Genomic DNA, 22,625 nt, shown 5'->3' on the forward strand with positions numbered 1-22,625 from the left:
ATATATACAGTGCTGATTGTGCTATATATGATATATAAAGTGATGACTGTGCTATGAGTGATATATACAGTGATGATTGTGCTATGTATGATATATACAGTGATGACTGTGCTATACATGATATATACAGTGATGAGTGTTCTATATATGATATATAAAGTGATGACTGTTCTATATATGATATATACAATGATGACTGTGCTATAGATGATATATACAGTGATGATTGTGCTATGTATGAAATATACAGTGATGACTGTGCTATACATGATAGATATAAATCTATATTTTAGCACAGTTTATTCATCATACATAGCACAGTATTGCAGTATATATATTATATATATTACACATTGCAGCCCCCTCCTAGTTGTGTCGGTGCAGTGGTGCTGTGACCGGTGGGATCAGTGTAGGGCGTGCACTAGGGGGCGTGGTGCCGCTCTCCCCCCCCTAGCAGCAGAGGACCGGTGCTGTAGCAGAGCGCTGGCAGAGCTGTGTCGGAGTTGTGTGCCCGGTGCGCTGCAATGGATAAACCCAGGAGCTCCCTCCCTGCGGCTCTCCTCTTCTACTTCTTTCTATGGGACTTACCCTGTATCCAGCAGGCATCCATCCCCAGCAGCCAGCAGGCCAGGCCAGTGAGAAGGCAGCGCAGAGAGGGCAAAGTGCTGCCAGGGGACAGCCAGGAGATAACCCGGGCAGTGCCAGTGGTGCCCCATGAATACATGCTGTCCATTTACAAAACTTTCTCTACAGCTGAAAAACTTGGGATCAATGCCAGCTTCTTTCAGTCATCCAAGTCTGCCAACACAATCACCAGCTTTGTGGACAAATCCCGGGGTAAGCCAATAGCTGTGTGAGCTATCATGGAGCTATTACTGCTGTCATAAGGATGCTCTGTCCACCTCTCTGCCTATATAATGCCACATCTAATGGTGATTGGCACCATCTCAGCCCTGTGCCAGTCAGCTAACCTGTAGCCTCATTCTATAAATGAACTACAAATCCCAGCAAGGCTACCACACCAGCAAGTGTGCCAAAGTCTGCATGTAGTTCATGTATTGAGATTTCTGCCTTGATATAGTTGTGCTGTATTTGTGATCACAGAAATGCCTTGTGATGATCACTGATACAAATGAGTGACTGTCACCTTACAGGTCCTGGCGATTTATTTTAGAGCTGAGGGACTGTAGATCCCTGCATGCCATGCTGAGCCTATGCCAGCTGAGGGTACAGACTATAAAACTTATACTAGAATGATTTTCAGCTTTTCTAATCACTGTGGCTCTGATGTTATGAACAATCAATGTATACTTGGCCAATAATCATAGATTCCAGCCATTTATCTGAAACTTAACCTGCAGCTGTGAAACTATAAATCCAAGTATTGTCATTCTGATCCCTTGCTTCCTAAAGAGCAGGAACACCAAGTAAGGATCACATAGCTGCACTTTGTATTGTGCAGTGATTGCTAGTGCTGTTCCAGGGGCAGACTGTTAAGCTGTGAGGGGCCCTATTTAACTTAGGGGCCCTTTTATTATAAATTGGTGTTTGGGGGATTTGCTGCCTGACCCTAGTTGTATATCATAGGAACAAATAAGGCTATTTATCTATCTATCTATCTATCTATCTATCTATCTATCTATCTATCTATCTATCTATCTATCTATCTATCTACAGTGGATAACTTTTTTATTAGTTGAATAGGACCAAATATTGTTCTTGTGCTTGGGGTCTTATGTATTTGCTTCCCCTGACTCAATATGTAGGGGTCAGTGATCTTCCCCATAGAACATTCTTGTATGATTATTAGGAAATAGCTGATACAATGTAATCAGAATGATACTAATACAAGGGAGTAGCTGATACAATGTAACTGCAATGCATTACTAACATTAGTTAATGTCTGATAATGCCATTGCAGTATACTACTAATATATGTATATGTGGACTAGTGATAGAAGGAATTCCTGATACAATGTAATTGCTGCACACAACTAAGATTAGGAATGCCTGAGTTACCAAAATAGGTGAATGTCTGATACAATGTATGAGTATGTTACCAATATAAGTGAATGTCTGATACAACGTATGAGTATGTTACCAATATCAGTGAATGTCTGATACAATGTAATTCCTGCATACTACTAATATCAGGAACACTTGATAGAGTGTCTGTATGCTACCAATACAAGGATTACCTGATACAATGTCATTTCTGCATATTACTAACATAAATTAATGTCTGATACATTGTATCTCTATGCTACTAATACAAGGTATGTGTATATTTCTAACAGAAGAGAATGTCTGATACAATGTCATTCATGCATACATATAATACAAGGAATGTCTGATACAATGTATCTGTATGCTACTAATACTAGGTATGTGTATATTACTAACATTAGTGAATATCTGATACAATGACATTCCTGCATATAACTAGTATAAGGAATATCTGATAATATGTAATTCCTGTATAATAAGGAGCAGCTTCTACAATACAAATATGAATGCTTATATAGTAAAGCTTTAGCATTGATTTAATGCCATATCAATATACTACAATGGACTGTCCTTTGTTCAGAGTCTGACAGCTCTATAACTATGGCACTACAAATCCCAGCAATTCTAGCCAATCCCCTGTGTTCTTGGTATCTGAATCCAGTCCCCCTGCTGTCATCCCAGATAGGATAATACAATCAGTATTATATTATTTCCCAGCTCTAAGAAGGGTGAGATGTGTCCCCAGCACACAGAACAGCCACTGGCTCCAGATAACGACAAACAATGACTTTGGAGGGGAGGGAGAAGCTGATTGTTCTGTGCTTCATTCTTATCCTGCTAGAGCCAGGAGAAGTCTTATTTTTTATCTAGTCCAGCTTTAAAGTAAATAAGAGCTTCAAACCGAATAAGAACAAACATTTGCTAAGTTGACTATCTTATCAGTGAGTTAATGAAGATTATGGGAGAAAGACCATAGGAAATAGTAGAAGCTAAGCTGCTTTATATAAAAAAAAATCTAGATAAAAAAAAAAAATCTCCATATCCCAAAAGTGCTAAAAAAAATTACACATGAGTTAATAGACATCGCAATAAAATAAAGCTGCATCAATAGACTGATCTATTATAGGGAAACCATAAATGGGGTAAATGTTCACTTCCATCAGCCAATCATGAGCAGATAAAATAAGTAAACAGGAATTTGTTTTTCATATGAGTGGATAATTGGAATTATCTTGTGATTGTTCCCAACTCCTTTACAGTATCAGTAACATGTTATTTTTACACATTAATTCAAATATCTGCAGATATCTAAATGATCTGAATTCTAATTGAGAATTTTCAGCACACTTGCCTTCAGAATTGAAGGATAGCCTGGGAAAATAGGAGTTCAGCCTGATTCGATAAAACAAGAAGCTGAATTTCGTTTAATAATAAATATAGGAGTGATGTTAGAATTGTTCTTCACATATATTGCAACTTTCCATAGAGATATATACAAGTGCAATGCATATTCTATAAAATGAGTTGTATTTATCTGCCTTGGAAGTTTGACACAGTTAGCTCTCCTTGTAGGGAAGCAATCTTTGCTTGGCTCCCAATGTATGTGTAAGCTGTGCCTGCAGCTGGATTACAAATGTGATTTATGTACAGGTCAAATGTTCTCAATGTACATAGCTCCATAAAGTACACACAGGATGATCAGCGATGCGACAACTGTTATACAGCCACAGACTTTTGATTTATATACTCCTCTGTTTCTAAAGTGTTTGGAGATTGGATGGTATCCGAAATTAATTCTAAGAATGATTCCATTTTATTATAGTCTAATCCCAGTTGTAAAATGTGATACTATACATTGATTTGTATTTATTTAGTATTTTTTCCCCCTGAAAGTCATTATAGGCAGACTAATTAACAGAGCTGTAATAAAAGTTGTAAATTCTTTCACTGCCCCTCTCTACACAGAAAAGTTTCCCCCTCCACCCCACCTCTCCATAGGAACTACCCAGTACACCCTGATGGTTTAGGTGCAGCAAGCTGGGCTGTGTCAGTGGGGTTCATTAGCTGTTGAAAGCTCTGGAGAGCAAATTAACTTACTATATTTTATGTTGATTTTAGGACAAAACTCCTCTTTGAAAAGCCACATGGTTTCTTTGTAGTTATATGAGCTGGTTATTTAGTCTTAGTTTCCATAAAAAAAAACTCAGTTAAGACTTGTTTGCCCATAGGGCTTGCTTTGTGATGTGCTGGGAGACAGCCATTATCTTGGAGGGGTAAAAAGGCTGAGACTACAATAATGTATGTGATTCGTGCTACAATCAAAGGACTTCTGAACTCATATCCTCTTTTTTTCTTTTTTTGTGGCAGTGGGTTTTTTTTTCTTTTTTTGACAGATGTCTTTTAATAGACCAATTATTATTAGTATTATTATTATTCATCCAAATCATCCAAATCTAGAATAATACATACTGGAGGATGTGAAGTGTTTTATTGTTTTTTTTGTTTTGTTTTGTTTTTTTTAGCCTTGAGGATTGTATATCATGCGACGCTGTTTATTTTTTTCACTGGGTCCTGAAAAATCATTAAACGTTGATTTATTTTTTCATAGATCATTATAAAACGGCATTAACATTTGTGATTTTTTTTGCACAGAATGCTGTGAAACAAAAACATCATAGAACATTGTCGTTCTCACAGCAGTTTCACAAATCATTGCATTTTAATATAACAGCTGCAAGTTTTAAGATTTTTTATAAAACTTTTTCGATTGTCATTGAACATTTTTTGCTCCATAGAAACACGTTTATTTTTAAAATAGAGCGTTAGGAAAATATAAAGAAATTTTAATTTTTAGAAAAATGTTATAAATCTTGTAAACGTTATGAAACATGAAAATCGTTATTAAACGTAGTGGAAATAGTAGATGTTTTATTGATTATTAGGAAATGTTATGTAGAGTTAAAATTGTTTTTTTTCTACAACGTAAAGAAATATTGAAGAAGCTTTTCATAGTTATGAAACGTTTTTATATTATGCTATATTTTGAAACGTATTTTTTTATTGGATGCTTTCTTTTAACCTTAGAAAGGTCATAAAACCGAATATTGATTTCTTAGGTCGTTAGAAAACTACTGGATATCGTTATATAAGGATAAGAAACCTCATATAACTTCTGGAGGTTTTCTGGAATTGTTAGTAAATGTTAGATATCTATTCAATGCTTTCATATAAAGTTATAAAATGTCACAAATGATAAGTTTTTGGTCATTATAAATTGGCAATAAAGTGCTAGATGTTTTCAGAGAAGGTTAGGAAATGTCCTGGAATTATTGAATGTTTTCTAAGATTCTTAGGAAAAGTTAGAACAGGAATAAATGTTTTTATAGAAGGTAATGAAACTTCATAGAATATTATGTGCTTTCTTATGTTAGCAACGTTTGATGATTTTCAGATTGTTATGAAACGTCAAAAAACTACTGAAAACTTTCTTGGATCGTTATCAAAAATGAAAAAAAAAGAAACCTAGCAGATGGTTTCTCAGGAGGTTAAGAAACGTCATAGAACTATTAGATAATTAGGAAATAAAAAAAAACTTCTTGTAAAGTTATGAAACGTCATAGAACTGTAAGATGAACCTTGGAGACGACATAAAACGCTATGACGATTTTTACAGCGTTCTGAAAGGTCATAAAACTTTTAGATGTTTTCTAAAATCGTTAGGAAATGTTAGAAAACTAATATATACATTTAAGGAGGTTCTGAAACGTCATAGAATAATTTTTATGTTGAAATAATTTTTAATGATGAAACGTCATAAAACTTTTGGATGTTTTCTTTGATCATTATCAAAAGTTAGAAAGCTACTAGATGGTTTTACAGAAAGTTAAGATACTTTATAAAACTATTAGAGCCATAGAAAATGTAAAAAAACTAAAAGAATGTTTTCATTGAAAGCTATGAAGTGTCATAGAATTATTAGATGATTTTTAGAATGTTGGATGATTTTCAGATCTTTATGAAACGTCAGAAAGCTACTAGATAGAAGTTTAAAGAAGTGTCATAAAGGTATCAAATTTTTCTAAAATCGTTAGGAAATTTTATACAGCTATTAAGTGCTTTCATGGAAGGTTATAAAACCTGTTAGAATAATTCTTAGAATGTTAGAAACATCATAAAACAGTTTTTTGATGATTTTGGTGAAATGAAAACTACTGAATGCTTTTAGAGAAGGTTTTGAAACATCATAAAGTAATAAATGCTTTCATAGATGGGTATAGTACATAGAACCATTAGATGTTTTCATAGGATTAAAACATTATCAATCTATTAGAAGCTTTCACAACATTACAAAAGGTCATGTACCTGTTAGATAATTTCCTAAGATGTTTTGAAACTTATGAACTTACTAGGTTCATTCATTGAAAGTTATAAAGTCTCAGAACTAGGAAATGCTTTTATAGAAGTTCATGAATTGTCACATAAAGTTGAGGAGCAAATTTTTGCACATGGTGTTCCACAGATCACCAAATCCTGAGTTTTCTTCTTATATTGAGAGCATTGCATTCCCCACATGGTGGAATATCTGCATGGGAGAATCTCCTTAAGCCAAAGCCTCCACTCCATGATTTTGATTTGATGTGTCACAGGCTGTGACCTTGTCCTGGACCTTCTGAGTTTTGCTTAGCATCAAGCCACTGATTGGACTATTTGAACTCATGATCTAATTGAGTGTTCATGTCATAACATATCAAATATTGTCTAGTCTTCCGTGATGAAGGGGGGACCTAGCCTATGGCAAGTCCCCAAGAACTTCAAGAGGACTTCCGCTCCTGTGAAGTCCTGGCTTCTTACTGTCCACCTCCCAGCTAATTGGTGAGGCCTGGATGCCTCTTGCCTTGGATGGGAGCTTCACAGGGAGAGGTGGCTGTCAATCCATTTGTAGACAGATTAGCCTCCAAAAAAACGACTCAATTAGATAGGTTTCTTTTTTCAAGATGAGATAAAAGCCCCTGTGCATTTTTCTGATGGCCTCAATGAGCATTCTTTTGGCTGTGGATGGAAATGGGTCAGTTGCATATGAAAGTTATCTGAACATCAACATTATATCTGCTGCATTGAATAGTGTTTTCTGCCTATCCACAGGGGTTTTGGCTTTGCATTGTGGTTTTAGCATGTTACTCTATTTGACATTTTTCCTAATTTTACAAGCTGTCCCACAGGGGGTGATGCACACAATTTGCACCAGGTTTCTTGAATTTGTTCTTCCAGTTTTTCTAGTAATTTTTGTAACAATGTTGTCATGTAGGCAAACTAACCAGATGCCTAAAGGCAGGGTTGTATGTAGAGGTCATGCCAATTTTAGCTCATTTTAACATTTAAACACGGTTATTACAGGTGTGACCCTACCGCACTCCACTAATATTACTGCAAGACCTCACACCAGAATGAGCAGTTGGAGAACTATCATTAAAGTATATGTAAAGCCAAACATTTTTTGTGGAGCTTTTCTTTATTTCTGTCAAGGGAGGTTCACCCAGTTTCTCAACCAGAGGGTTTCTTCACCAGTGTTCTATTGAACCCTGGGTTTCCTCCATGGGTTGCTAGGGATTTTTATAATGAAAGAGCAGTTTGTACCTCTCAGGTCTTTTTCCGTTGACACCAATTATCTATTTGGCCATCTGTAAGAGTGACATTCTTTTTATTATTATTACACAGAATTTATATAGCGCCATCATATTACATAGCGCTGTACAAAGCCCACAGTCACGTCACTAGCTCAAAGGAGCTCACAATCTAATGTCCCTACAATAGTCATATGTCTTTAATACAGTCTAAGGTCAATTTTGGGGGAAGCCAATTAACCTATCGGCATGTTTTGGAATGTGGGAGGAAACTGGAGCACCCAGAGGTTGACCAGCAGGCTATTGTACCATAAACTGGACGTATCATAAATTTTGACAGAAGACCAGAAAGTTATTTCAAAAGTTCCCCCATGTTAAAAAAGTAAAAAAAAGGCTGTTATAGATAATGTTGCCACTGAGATTCAAATGTTAGGGATAAGCCTAAGATTGAACCATTCCCATTCTATCCAAAACTTTAAAATATGGACGTTAGATTCACTTTAAGTATAATACACCAAAGAAAGAGCTCACAGACAATAGATAACAAATAGTTGTAACCCTCTTTGGAGAGTCTTGTGACTTATTTCAGGAGACCATCCATCCCTTCTTTTAAGTTTACAAGGTGCTTCGTGGTGGACAGACAAGGGGAAATAAAAGCTCATGCCCATTTTAAATTGTGTGCTATGGTGCCACCTTAAACAGGGAAAGTGTCTTTTGACAAACACAGCCTTGGCTAAAGAAACCTGAAAGGCCACATTGGACAATGATCCATGACTATGTACCTTGAGATTAGAGTAGTTACTCCCCTCTGATTGTTCTCCAGGAAAAAATGAGATTGAACAGGTTGGGTCTTCCCAGGCAGTTTTTATTGTTCCTTTCAAGATAAGGGCAGCAACAGGTGTGTCTTTAAAAGACATTGACACTTAAGTAGATGTAAATTTTATAGAGCTATGAAAAAATATGGAGGTCAGGATGGTGTGTCTGATTTGCCATTGCTGGGACCCAGTATGTTTAGGTTCTCTCATAGTAGAGGAGTAAAGCCGCATACACACGTGCAATTATAGTCGTTGGAAAGGATCTTTCACGGTCCTGTCCAATGACTAAGGACTGCACGATGCATGAACGAGAGCTGTACATACAGCACTGTTCTGCTCCATAGAGAGAGGAGCTGTGCGCTCTCCCTCTTCCTTTGCATTAGGATCGTTTGTCGTCCATCATCAATGAACGACAGGAGCTGTACAGACGCCAGATTCTCGTCCGATATCAGCCCTGAGCCGATTATCGAGCGAGAACCATTGGACGTGTGTATGTAGCTTAAGAGTGACCATTTATTTCACCTTTTCAAAAGATTTGCACTATCCTTTAATTTTTATGCATGTGTTTTTTTATTTCAAGAATTGAAATTGGAAACAAGAACTTTGATAGCGTCTGAATATTGATCATGCTGGGTCTTTATAATTGCTTGTGAATTTTTAATCTGCACCTAACAAACTGAAGACTGACGGTTTTTAAACTTAAGAAAGAGAAATCTTAAGATGTTCAAAAACGTTGGTTGGTGATATTTTTTCTCTGATGTCTGAATAAAGAAGTGTGACTTCAACATGTTAAGATATAGTAGTAAGAATCTATTTCCTTGCTTTACATTTAAATGGCCCTACTAATCATCTCACTTCGGTATCCTAAAGTTTTTGGATGCAAGTCTTCTTCATGTATATGACACAGCAGGAAAATTCTGTTGCCAGAAAAATGTTTAAGGGAGGGTCTTACATTTAATTAATAATGATTGAATTTTTCCCTCTTAATACTCCTTTTTGTTCTCTACGACTAACTAACAAGGACTAATCAGTTGTTTTTATGTAAATTTCACTGCATATGGGTTTTTTGGGCCACAGGTGTGCAAACAACAACTCACTATTTATTTAAAGCCACCTTTACTGTATTCCCTTATCACCTCACTCACCCGTTTCCAAGTATTGGGAGGATATGACTGCCTTCCAAGATACACGTTTTTGCCTGAACAGCCAATTGTCAGATTCAACACATCTTAAAGAGAACTTAAAAAAGTATCTGGCTCCATCAGATGAATGGAGTAGCAAGGGAGTGTGTTTTAACAAATTTGGGGTTGTTCTTTCAAATAACTTTTCACTTTGCCTTGAATGCACAAAGTTCCATTTATCCCTATTGGTGAGCTTCAATTTGCAGCCTCTATCCCTCTTTGCTAGTGCAGTTTGGCCATGCTAGGATTTGTCATATTTTTAGGGTAAATTTTAATTAACTAAGGTCCCTACTATGGTTACCCCTTGTAACTATGTTGCTTACAGAACTCTTATATTAAATTAATAGCACCCATTTGTATAGCTGACAAATAATACTAATTAGCAATTGATTTAACATGGCTAATATTTGCCATTGTGTTGATAATTTTGAAAAGCAGAATTGCTTTCCATGTGGTGTATGTTATTTGCATGCCTCTTGTAAAAACAAAATATTGCTTATGGGCCCATTATTATAGGGTGGATGCAATGCCCAAGACACACACACTGCTAAATTCAGACCTGGAGATAAAGGTATTTGGAAATCTTATTCTCAGTGTCCCCCAATACAAATGAGGGACCATACTGGTGCCAACATGAGGACTTGTTATCTATATCAGCCAGTAGAATTTAGAAAAAAAATAGAAAAATTTGATTAGTTGATATCAAAGATGGAAATGGCTAGTCATGGACATGAGATAATGGTCAGAAGATCTGACTACCAAAATGTCCTTCTTAAAACAGTTCATTTCAAATAAATTCATGATTACACATCTATGCAAACATTGCAGGATCTGAAGTCTCTTTGTAAATTGGATAGTGGGTATTATTCCTTCAAGTTAGGGTTGGCGTTGGGTTGGCATCTGCTTAGCACATAAACTCTCATGCTTGGCCAAAGCAATCATCCATGTTTATGGAAAGAGCTTTTTTAAGAAACGTCTTACGGTAACTGGATCTTCTGCCTGCCATGGTAATGTCTAGACATAGAAATAAATGTTAGAAATATTGCATGGCCTTCCTTGGTGTTAAGAGCAATACAGGGATTGTCGTTCTTGAAAATGCTAATTCCCTGACGTTTTGATTGTTTGACTTCAACCATTGCAAGAATCCTTCACAAGAAATAGACAGCAGCTGTAGTTAAGGAGAAATATTTTCGGAAGCCTTTTGACACTTTTTCCATAAATATAAGGATTTTTAACCTCCAGTTAGATAGATATGAAGAGAGCACATTTTTGTTGATAAATACCCACCTATGAATTATAATAACACTTTCCCAGATTTTGCAAGGTATAGGTTGAGGAAATATGAGTGTGACATGGTGTCAGAACATTAGTCTATCACAGCTTTTCATCCTGGCCCTGATGGGGCCCTTGTCCCACATAATGATCACTTTGCTCTGCTTAGTTTCCTTTACATGTTAGATTTAATGAGATCATTTTAAGGGATATTTAAGTTCTGTTTTGCTTGTCTCCAAGCGTTTAAAAAAGGAAGGGGGGAGGGAGGGAAACAAGTTTGTACATCAATTTCTTTTTCTTGTTATGGTCGCAAGATCAGACAGGACTTTAGCTTATTGTAAGAAAATTACTGTTGGCACATGAAGTAACTCATTAAAACACAGATGGTGCTTGCTTGCTGGCCCCGACCCCCAGCAATGGAACTTCAGAGCAAAGCAGGACAATTAGGGGCTGCAAGGAGAAGGGTGTGCAAAGCAAGAGGGGAGCATTGAGACCACATGACATGGGGGCCCACTTTATAACACCTAATGCAGATATTCCTGATTCTGATGGTAGGAGGACTGTGCCCAGGGAGTGGATTCAAACTCATATAACAGGCAAGTATAAACTACTTACATCAACATAATAATAATAATATACCAAAAAGTGGTCGGAGTATCAGAAAAGGTCATCAAAATGATATTATTATTATTGTTACAATAAACATCATCATCATTACTGACAGTCCCATAAAACTGTTGAAGAGAAGATTGCAGTATTATCTGTCTTGCTTATTACTATTATTTAATTATCAATAATAATATAATTATTTAAGTATCAATAATAATACTAATATAATATAAATATTATTAATAATACAATGAAGGTCTGGTAGAGTCTGTCTTCCATCATAGCAGTGGGTCTGTGTATACTGCAGTAGGCCAATCTCTTTAAGCAGCACACTGGACAGTCTTGCAGAAGTTTTGCTTGTGGACTGTTGTAGTTGGCAGGAGGAAAGTGAAATAAAAGTGATGAAGCATTTTAATGGGCAAGAAGGGAATTCTCTACTGTTAATTATCCGGTGACCTGGTATTTGATTTGTTTGAGGCTTTATAAAAACACTAATGCAGTCCAGACGGGTGAAAGGAAGGAGTGGCCGGAGGGAGATGCATATTTTCCAGTACACAAATAAATGTACTGTCAAAGTTATGCTGTGTTTGGCCATTACACTGATATACGGTACATACTGTACACCATATATACCATACATACAGTGTCTTATATTGTGCACTATGTCAGATTATATTGCACATAGGAAGATTAGTGCTCTGGCCAGTACCCTGATCATGTCAAATTTGAGTATGCAGTGTAGATCTCTGCTCTGCATAGGCACAAACGGATATATTTTCTGTGCATATTGTAAACTGCTGGATTTTTTGATAAATAAAATATATTGTGCACTTGTCAGAATATACAGTACACTATGACATCAATGCTCTGGTTGCCAGGTACCTTGATATATATGATGTACACCAGGGGTGTCAAACTCTGCCCCCAAAGGAATTTTTGTTGGCCCCCAAAGCATTTCTAAATATGAATTGCAGCTGGCTCTCCGTTGCATTGAAATAGCGCTGCTACTACAATTCCCGGCATCACTCGCGTCTATAGACCAGCGGGCTCTCTGCCTATGCGTGGCCCCGCATTGGACTATTTTATAGACGCAGGGAATTGTAGTAGGGGGGCAATTTCTCTATTACAGGCTTGTTCAAGATTGAATGTTAAGCAAAACCTCCTTGTTTCCATATGAAAACGTTTTTTATCTAATGAGAAGGAAAAGCTTCTTCCATTTTTTCAATAAACTTCAAGTTGCCCCGCGACTTTGTCTAAGTTTTTAATATTGGCCCTCTGTGTATTTGAGTTTGACACCCCTGATGTACACTTTGTGGTTTGCACATACTGTAAAATGTCTGATCTATTGTATGTCAGGTCAGTGTTAGATCTCTGCATGACAATACACTGATATACACAAAGTACACTGTCTGATCTGTACACAATGTGCACTGTTAGATATTTTGTACAGCGTTAGATCATAATATGCAGTGTTAGATCTCTGCTCTCTGTACACTGTCAGACCATACATCTTACTGTCAGATCTGTATACATGTGTACAATGTCAGATCAGCCCATAATGTACATGTTTAGATCATACTGTACAATGTACAATCTCTGCATTGGCTGACAAAACTGATGAGCATACTGTAGAACACATCAGAATAAACATTACATTGTCAGATCTGTGCATATTGTATGCAAGTATAACATATGAGCAGATAAAATCTTAAGCTACGTACACACTTCCAATTATTATCGTTGGAAAACGAACGACGAACGATCCTGCACGATATCTACGAACGATCGTATAGCACCGATCCTGCACATAGAGATAACGACACGATCGTTCGTAGATATTGTACACACAATAGATACGATCGTTTGAGCGATAGAGGAACTATGTGCACGACAGGAAAGTGAACGAACGTTCGTTCATTACGCATGCTCAGACCATGGACGATCAATGAACGATCGTACACACGAACGATGTTCAACGATCGTTGTCCAATCCGATCCGCCGGTCCGGTCGTTCGTTTCCAACGACTTTCCTCGTTCGTCGGCGTCGTTGGTTACTTTTTTTACGAACGATTTTTGCCCAATCGATCGTTCATCGTTTGTTCGTCGTTCGTTTTGAACGATAAAAATTGGAAGTGTGTACGCACCTTTACATTTATTTGCAATGAAAGCTAATTATATATGCAATTTAAGTCTCTGGACAAAGTACCGGTGAAATAACACAAACACATGTCATTAAAAAGAATGAAAAATAACATTTACTTAACTGATAACAGATAACAGGTTACAGAAATAGCAGTTCATGTTATCAAGAGGGCCGAACCCGAGGGCATCACTGCCGGATGCTTAGTTTGATGGCCTTGCAATGTTATTTCTACAGGCAAGATGTGAACTGGTTAAACTTTATAAACAATGATAAAAACTTCCAGATTTGTGATGTTCTTCATAAGATATATACTGTACTGGAAACTACCAATTACCACGTTTGGGGCTTCCATTGGCGGCTGGTTGTTTGGGCCAGTACCACCCAAGCAATTGTGCCCATATGCTCACATATAGGGCAAGTGGTGAACTTGTAATGTTTGCCTCAAACCCTGGTTAGCAGTAGAATGAGCAAAATTATTTTTTTAAATTATAAGGTTGTACCGTACACCAGTGGGATCTCACCATTGCCAGATAGCATAGGGTTGATAATTTAAATTGGGGTAATGGGGGATCTGATAAGATCAATTCCCATGTGTCAATCCCTGTAAAAGTGTTACATTGATACAGCTTTCTGTTACTTTTCCAGCAGGTGTGAATTATCTTTGCCATGGGCTATTATTGTTGTATTCATCTAGAAACAACTGGGGAGAAGCTTAGCTAATGCTCATTTGTTTTAAAAGGTGACCTGTCTACAGGAGGCATTGACTGACAGATCTCAGGATCTCCCTGTGGCTCCTTTGCCCTGGGCTGTGGGTACCAGAAGGGAGTAATCTTCTTCACATGATGGGGCAGATGGGGGAGGGTTAGCCTGGATGGAGGTCTATATACTGCCAGCTGAGCATTCAATTAAATTTGCCCAGTTTCCAATATTTGTTCATTTATATTCCCTTTGAATAGTAGAGGTGAGAATGAACAATTGTTAACAGGATGACTCAGAACATCACAGCTGCTAATACTTAATATTAACAAAGTAACAGCAAAGAAAACACAAAAATATAATTACTATAATCATCAACAAAAATGTAATATTCAGTATAAATAAAATGCTAATGAAACTTATTAGTGAAGTTGTTGTTTTGAAAATAGATGCAATGGCGGAGGAGGAGCAAGATGACCAGCACCTTGACCTTACAGCATTAGGGTCCCAGGTTTGAATCCAGACCAGTAAACTATTTGGATGGAGTTAGTATGTTCTTCCCTTGTTTGTGTGGGTTTGTCCCCACATCACAAAAATATTCTGGTAAGTTGTCTTCCCCAAATAATTAGTTTATAATCAATTGTGAGCTCCTCTTAGGGATGTTAGTGACATGACTGTGGAGTGTGTCATATGTTGGTGCTATATAAATACCTGATTATTATAAAGGAGGGCTTTACTGGTTCCATATTATCTGTTCCCAGGTCAGGTGATGGAATGAAGCCCTGCTTGTATAAAACTAAGTGAACACTTAAATACTGCAACGGTATATTGTGGTCTTGTATTTATTGATTTAGAACGTTTCTAATGGGGAGAAGGCAACATGGACTTGGAAAACACAAAATGTTAAAAGGGTGCTAAAAAAAGCATGCTCAACTATTTTCCCAATTGCTAACTTGGTGGTTAGGAATCATTGTGTGCAGACGTTTAAACATGGTTGTGGTGGTTTGAATGTAGCCCCATTCATGACTTGAATGCAGACACATTGGAACCGCAGTGAACTGTGGTTGAACGTGGTTGTATTGCAGTTGATGGTAGAGGAGAATATGACCCAATATCCCCTGCAGCCCATTCACTCAATGCACAGTAATGCATTCGTCAAATACTGCCGTTAATTGTAAAAATGGCTCCCAGACACATATAGGGACCCAGAATTGGCAAAAGACATAGGGCCTGATGTAATAAATCTCTCCTAGGCTTGAGTGGATACACTTTCACCAGTGAAGCTGGGTAACCCAGCAAACCTGGAATGAATCTGGTCCAGGATTGAAAACATTTGCTATCAAATAGCAAATTAGTTTTAGGAAATCCATTCCAGGTTTTTTGGATCACTCTCCCTGACAGATAAAAGTGTATCCTCTCCAGCCTTGAAGAGCTTTAATAAATGTATTACTATTATTATTTAACAGGATTTACATAGCGCCAACATTGTAGGCAGCACTGTACATTCAATAGGGGTTGCAAATGACATGGTTTTGGACCACACATCTAAGTTTAGCTACAGCCATGATGCTCCGAATTTCATAAAACTAAAAGTGGTTTGATAAAGTATTGTGCTGCCCTGCCAAGCCATTCAGACTGAATGCACACCTTACATAACAAAGTCCATGTTCAGACTGAATGCACACCTTACATAACAAAGTCCATGTTGGATTGTGCATTGTGCAGGTTGTAGAACTTGCACTATGGTTGCAGTGCACATCAGTGTACATGATTCTGTTTGTCCGGCATGAGTTGTACTTGTTCTATTCTTTGTATTGGTCATATGGAACGCTATAAAGGGAGTAGAGGCTGTGCACTAACTAGGGTGAATGTTTCCTTTAGATAGTGTATGTTTACATTGCAGTGTAAGCATTTACTAAGCTTAGTGAATAAGATCATTTACATTCATTACCATGATTGCTTTTAGAATTTGCACTGGTGGATTACAGCTTTATTTGTGCTTGCACTCCTTTGCAGAAAGATACACAGAATTGCATTGAATGCAGCGCCCATCACTACCATTGCTTGGCTGGTGCAGGTTAAATGAATATTGACTGTTTGCATATTGTGAAGCTGTATTGACTTCAGCCAGTGATATGCTAGCAGAAATCTGTTTTTACTTTATTTTCTAACCCACCAACATGCAAAATTAAAATAATTTTTGCAAATGGAACATTTGCTTTTCTAACTCTTTGGCTTGTAGCCTTTTAGTAAATCAGTTTCACTGGGGTTGACCAGTAAAGGCTCATTTTGCAAAATGAATAAGGTGAATCTCTGTTATCTTTACACACGCAATGATGTGCTAGATCAGGAGTTGGCGAACTCCGGCCTTTAGGCCTGATGCGGCCTAGCCAGTAGTCAGTCTGTCTGTCTAACGCCCCCCCTTGTCGATCCGGCCTAATCCCGTCCGGCAGGAGTTGGCAACCCGCAGCTCTGGAGTCTCCTTGTTAACACTCCGGAGTGTCCTTGCCGCCGGGGTAAGGGGACATTCCCTCTCCTCCGTATGCATTGCAGAGGAGAGGGATTTCCCTTCAGGGGCGTTACTGGTGAGGGGCAGAGCCCAGTGTGCCTTGTTGACCTCCTAAAATGGCCTAATAACCAAAAAAGTTTGCTGACCTCTGTGCTAGATAAACTCATGATTAGTGTTTAGAGTCAACACAGTTTTTTCTTTTTCACTAACATTTACTTTGTAAAATGAACATTCACTTTGCTAGGTAAGCAACCTCTAATAGTCGCCCGAGACAACCAGCTGTGCTCGTCTTAAGCAAAAATCGGACACGTGCACAGTGGCCCCCAAATCGCTCATCGGTCCGCCACAGTGGCTGGTGAACAACTGTTCACTACTAAGGAGGAAAGCACAGTGGGTGTCGCTCACTCATCCTGCACCCCCCTCCATTGAACAGAACAGTGCTGTGTATACAGTGCTTGTTCATTCATCTGTCTTTGATGTCCATTGGACAGTTGTACAAGACTTTAAGGGCACACAAGTGTTGATCAAATTTTTTGTATTTTTTGTATTCTCTACTTATCTAATTTTACTTTTTTGCAGTGGTGATCAGTGCTTTGATTACCATACTGTAACTGCTCTAAATTGGTGATCACAAGGTCTACTCACTGCTATACAATAACTGTCCCCCAATATTTAAAGGGGTAAATGCAGCCCATTCATTCTGATTTGGGCTCTTTTACACCTGTGGTTCCCAACCAGGTGAGGTTTGGACCACAGTTGAGCTCTCAGCAGAACACTTTGGCTAACGAATGATCTGAAATGGCCCCTAAGCAGTGATTACCACATTTCAAAAGAAAAGCCTTCTGTAAAAGTGAAGAGTGAATGCTCTCTAATGATCTGTTATTTGTCAATCATGCTGTGGCAATTTTTACAAAATCACTATTAAATGATAGTGATCACCATTTCCTTCATAGACTGGCAAGAATGAGAATTGTGTACATTTTTTGCAGGGACAGTTTAAAGTAGGGTAAAGAAGGCAATGGCCCAGACCGCCCATCTCCATCAAGGTGCCAATATACAGAATGGTAGGGGTGCATGGAGCTAGCATGCTGTGCATTAGAGTCCTGCAATTCATTCATTTTCCCAGGGACTCATTTTATCCAAAACTGTCCTGGCTTTTATGAATGAGTTGATATCAAAAGTTCAAATTTTTTTCTGCTGAAATACCAGCACTTGCTGGCTATCATGCTGTTTGACAGCTTTACTGTATATGATATTTAAACTGCTTTCAGTACAATCAGTAGTAGGCACCAATGATGGGCAGGGGATTAGTGAGATTTGGGGGATCATTCTGGTAGTAGTGATTCCTAACTCTTCTGTACATCTTTGAGATCTGTAATACACAACCTCCAGCAAACGTCACTTCTGGCTCACAACTGTGTTCACAACAAAATATTAATGGATAAAGTTCCTTGTGAAACAACCTTTGTGTGTTTTCTTAGTCTAGAGGTGGAATTAAATGAATGGTTTGCAGGCTCTGTTAACACAAGTATTTCTGCTCTACTTCTTCACATGTGGTTTCAAACAGCTTCCTTTCCTGGCAAATCATTCCTGAAAGTGCGGTTTTGGAATAATTTGAGTTAAGATTTGAACTCTGATGAGTTGGCCCGGAGCCCAGTACCTGATCTGCTGCTCCATGGAAAAGAAAAGGGGCTCCCGCAGCCTCCACCGACCCCACAGCCTCTGCAGCCGCCACATGTAGGGATCACGTGACTTGTCCAAATACCCCCTTCCTCCCAGAGCAATTATACAGAACCCCAGAGAGGGTAAATCAACACCTTGCTGCTAAAACTCTATCATATAGGAAAGTATACTACAATGTATATTAAACCGATTTATTGATAGGAATGGATACCTTCATTTCAAAACAAACCTTTGCAATGTTACATTATGTTACAAATGTTCCTATCAGTTGGAAAAGAGATCCATTTATATACATCTGTTATAATTAATAAAATAATGGCATAGCATAAAATACTGTATCATGTTTAATTCTACCCCCTTTATTCTTCAGTTAATCCAAATCAAAGCCGAACCCCAGAGACACCGCTAAAACCAGCAATCTTTTAAAGTATTTGTACTACTCCTCCATCCTGTAATTGGACAGTGAAGGAGAAGGATCAGGCTGATGAGTTTATCTTTTTGCTGTTCTTCCCCCATGTTCCTATTGGCATGCTTTATGTTATCACATGTGAGCTGCAACACAACTGATTGGCCCATTGTCCCACTTCATCCTTTCCCATTCCGAGCTCTTCTGTACAAGGAATTGCAGGAGGCTGATATCAAGTTGGGTCACTTGCACCCCCTTTTAAAAAAAAATCCAATTAATGATTTATTGATGATTGTGATTATTTGTATTTTTTTATTAGCTTTTACTTTATCAGACTTTCAGCTAAAATTTTTTGGCATATTATTTCATTTTTCTTCTACTCCTCTTCAGGAGAACTGTAACTCAGTCAAAAAAACAAACAAACAAGAAAATGTATTGTAAAGCTGCACATCACTCATCCTTTTTCTTCACAAAGCTTTATTGAAACTCACAGTAGAGACACTCCATCCTCTAACGCATTTCGCCCCTTTGCTGGGTCTTCATCAGAGGACCTTTGTGAAGATACCGGTAAATGGTAAATGGTGTGTGGCCTGACATTGTTAGACCTGGTGGTGATGAACGTTCAGAAAGTTGGGGCTGATTTACTAAAGCAGTTGCGTCTGGCAAAGTAAATGTTTACTTTATTATTATATTTTGTTAACACAACATTGACTTTGCAAAGTGATAGCTGTGCTTGCTTTATATACTTTTATTACTCAACTCAATTATGTATAAGGGAGTTAAAAAAAAAAAGTCCAAAGCAAATAAAAATGCATAAACATAGTTAGGTCCATCAAGTTCAACTAAGTAACAAAGTACAACGTAATCAATATTATATAACAATTTTGATTTAGGTCACTTTTGCTTTTTTTACTATTCATTTTACCAACATGTAGATTAATTGTGGAATCTGGATGGAATTGGATTGTGAATGTTTTCTAAGAGTATTAAAACCTAATTACTAAATATCTTTCAGGGGAGAGTCTATTTTATGTCAATTATTTGTTCATCATACTTGATCATTTTATTTTTAACTTGAGAAATCTGCTGAGAAAAGATGCATTCCATTCTTCGAATTAGTAATTTTGGGGCTATGGGTACAATATGTAATAACATCCCCCCAGCCATAGAAAGTAAGGAATAATTACACCATGGCCACTCCTTATTATCTAATGCCCAGTACAGATATCCATTGGATGGCAGATGATTGTCAATGGAAACGATATTTTGTGATCATTTCCATAACAACCAAGCACAGTACACGGAGCACTATTCTTTTCTATGGAGAGGGGAGTTAGGAGGAAGAGTGAACGGCACCCTGCTGCGCTCTCCTCCATGTGAGCAAGTGATCATTCTTGATTGGCCATTCGTCAATCCTCTTTGATGGAGGGATCACTGTTCATACATCAGATTTTCGCCTGAAGTAAGCACAATTATTCATCTGGGGCGAGAATCATCTGACATGTGTATGTAGACCAATATTAAGGATCATCCACTAAAGAAATACATGTAACATAGCAAATGTTCACTTTCCAGAACTGTGGTCACATGTAATACCCAAGTTTTGTATTTATTATTAGTTATTGTATTTTTGTATTTGTATACCTTACAAATGATTTGGCATTCAAAAAGCCTTACTTCATTCCTTGCAAGAATCAGAGACAAAACAGGACATAATCTCATGTGGACAATGCATGGACCATAAGTGAAGTGCCCATTAGGTAGTCCTCAGTCATTGAATAAAAAATGCTTGGTTAAAATAGAAGAAATAGAAAAAAAGGTAAATAATACTTGATGCCCCATATGGTTTCTGCAGGGGTTGGTGACATAAATTAAGTTGCTGGATTCTTCTTCTATATGTTCATGGGATTTGGGATCCCCAACTTTCACAGGACCCCAGCAGAAGGCCTTGTGTTGTCTTCATCAGCAAACCAGGCAAGGTCTGGGTAACTTTTTTCTCTTTAACTTGGTATTCTTTAAAATTTTGGGCTGCGGGGTTCCACAATTAATTTAGTTGAGTAGTAGGAGTTTCTATATACATGATTGGTGGATAGATGCAGGATTAACAGGAATTATATGTCAGTAATGATTTGTACATGGCTTCCGCCTTAGCAGGTGTCATGAAGGCCGATAGCTTTGTACAGCTTCTGTAAGCTGAATATTTTCATCAGGGATTTTTCTCATCATATGATACTGCTTAAATGTGGGATGAAATTCGCCCATTACTGGCTGCCCAAATCATATGCTTGACTACTATCATTGTGAAGACAATGGGGGCTTCAGTGAGCGTGGCAGAGCAATCCTTTGCTACATTGCATAACACCGTCCTGGCCAGGCCAGAGCCGCACTGCCACTTGGCACCTGCAAAACTGTTAAGCTGGCAATTTAGCTGTCATTATCGAAGACAAAGGGGGAAAATACCACATTTACTACTTCCATGCCAGCGTTGACTCTAGCAAGCTGCTAGTGGCTCCAACACTGCAGGAATCTGGGATTTGTAGTTCCACAGTTTCTGTAGAGCAGCCTTTCTCAACCTTTTAAACATGGGGAACAATTGATATAACTTTCAGGGAACCCCTTCTATAATTACTATATCCACAGCTCACAGTGAAATATGCCTCCTCCTTTCTTTCAGTGGGAAGAAGTCACCTTTACAGATCATTGTGTCACTTAAACTGACCTGAGAGGTATTAAATGCTCAAGGAACCTCTGCAGGCACCCTGCTTGTTTGTAATGTGTACAGTAAAATACATATTATTCCTTTTAAAATTTGGTGATCTGATAACTTCTGTTACATTGTATTTTATCTTTCTTATCAGTTACATTGTTCATGGGTTTTGCATTCATTGGAGAGAAGGGTTTTATGGTAATGCGGTGGGGGGCTGCTTCTCTGTGCAGTCTGTAGTCACAAGCTTACAGTGCTCAAAGGACAATCTGGCTCTGAATGAAGGGTAAATATCTGTTGTGCAGATTATGAATTGCACAATAGTATAATGGGAAAGGATACAAGGCACAAATATTAATATTGTAGCAAACAAAATATCATTCAGTAATCCAGTTACAGATGTCATCATCAGATGTAATAGCACTGCCATGATAAATCTTCTACAGATAAACATATGTGATCTTTTTAATATGTCTTAATAATCTATACATTCTGTTCATATTCATAGTTTGTATAGCTGCGTAGACTCTCTCTAATGAAAGAAACACCCCAAATATTCCTGTTATCTAGAGACCCCGTGATCTAGGCTACATGGGGTTCAGTGCCTGTAATGCAAGGAGTTTGCAAGGAGTTTGGGTGCAGAGTTGTGAGTCTTTTTTGTTCAGGATAGTTTGTGATTTGGTAAAGCAACAATTTTAAATGTGAATTTAATGACAAGTCTAACTAAAATGATTAAATTACTAATAATAAAATAAAAGTAATTACAGTTGTGTTACAGGAGCTCCACTGCTGTGAAGGAAAGCCATATATTGCATAGGTGTATCCTATTGTTTATACAAGGTGCAACATTGTATCTATAGAATAATGACCCCAGAACACTTTCTTGTAGTTTCTTTTATGGGCCGGGTGGACAGAAAAATAACTTCAAATCAAACAAAGTTAAATATAAATGTTCTATTCCGAGCACCTCCCAAAAGCT

The 22,625-nt window shown here is 37.7% G+C and overlaps 1 protein-coding gene across 1 annotated transcript in view; it reads left to right on the forward strand.

Annotated features, from left to right (window-relative positions):
* The first annotated feature begins 491 nt into the window (after positions 1-491).
* The window catches only part of GDF6 (growth differentiation factor 6), a 34,715-nt gene continuing 12,581 nt past the window's right edge, over positions 492-22,625 (forward strand). The window contains exon 1 of the mRNA XM_072410881.1: positions 492-837. Within this exon, the coding sequence (XP_072266982.1) occupies positions 525-837 (313 nt within the window). The 5' untranslated portion in view covers positions 492-524. The remainder of the gene's footprint in view (positions 838-22,625) is intronic.

The sequence above is a fragment of the Pyxicephalus adspersus genome, chromosome 5 (genome assembly GCF_032062135.1).
Source record: "Pyxicephalus adspersus chromosome 5, UCB_Pads_2.0, whole genome shotgun sequence".
NCBI classification, from domain to species: Eukaryota; Metazoa; Chordata; class Amphibia; order Anura; family Pyxicephalidae; genus Pyxicephalus; species Pyxicephalus adspersus.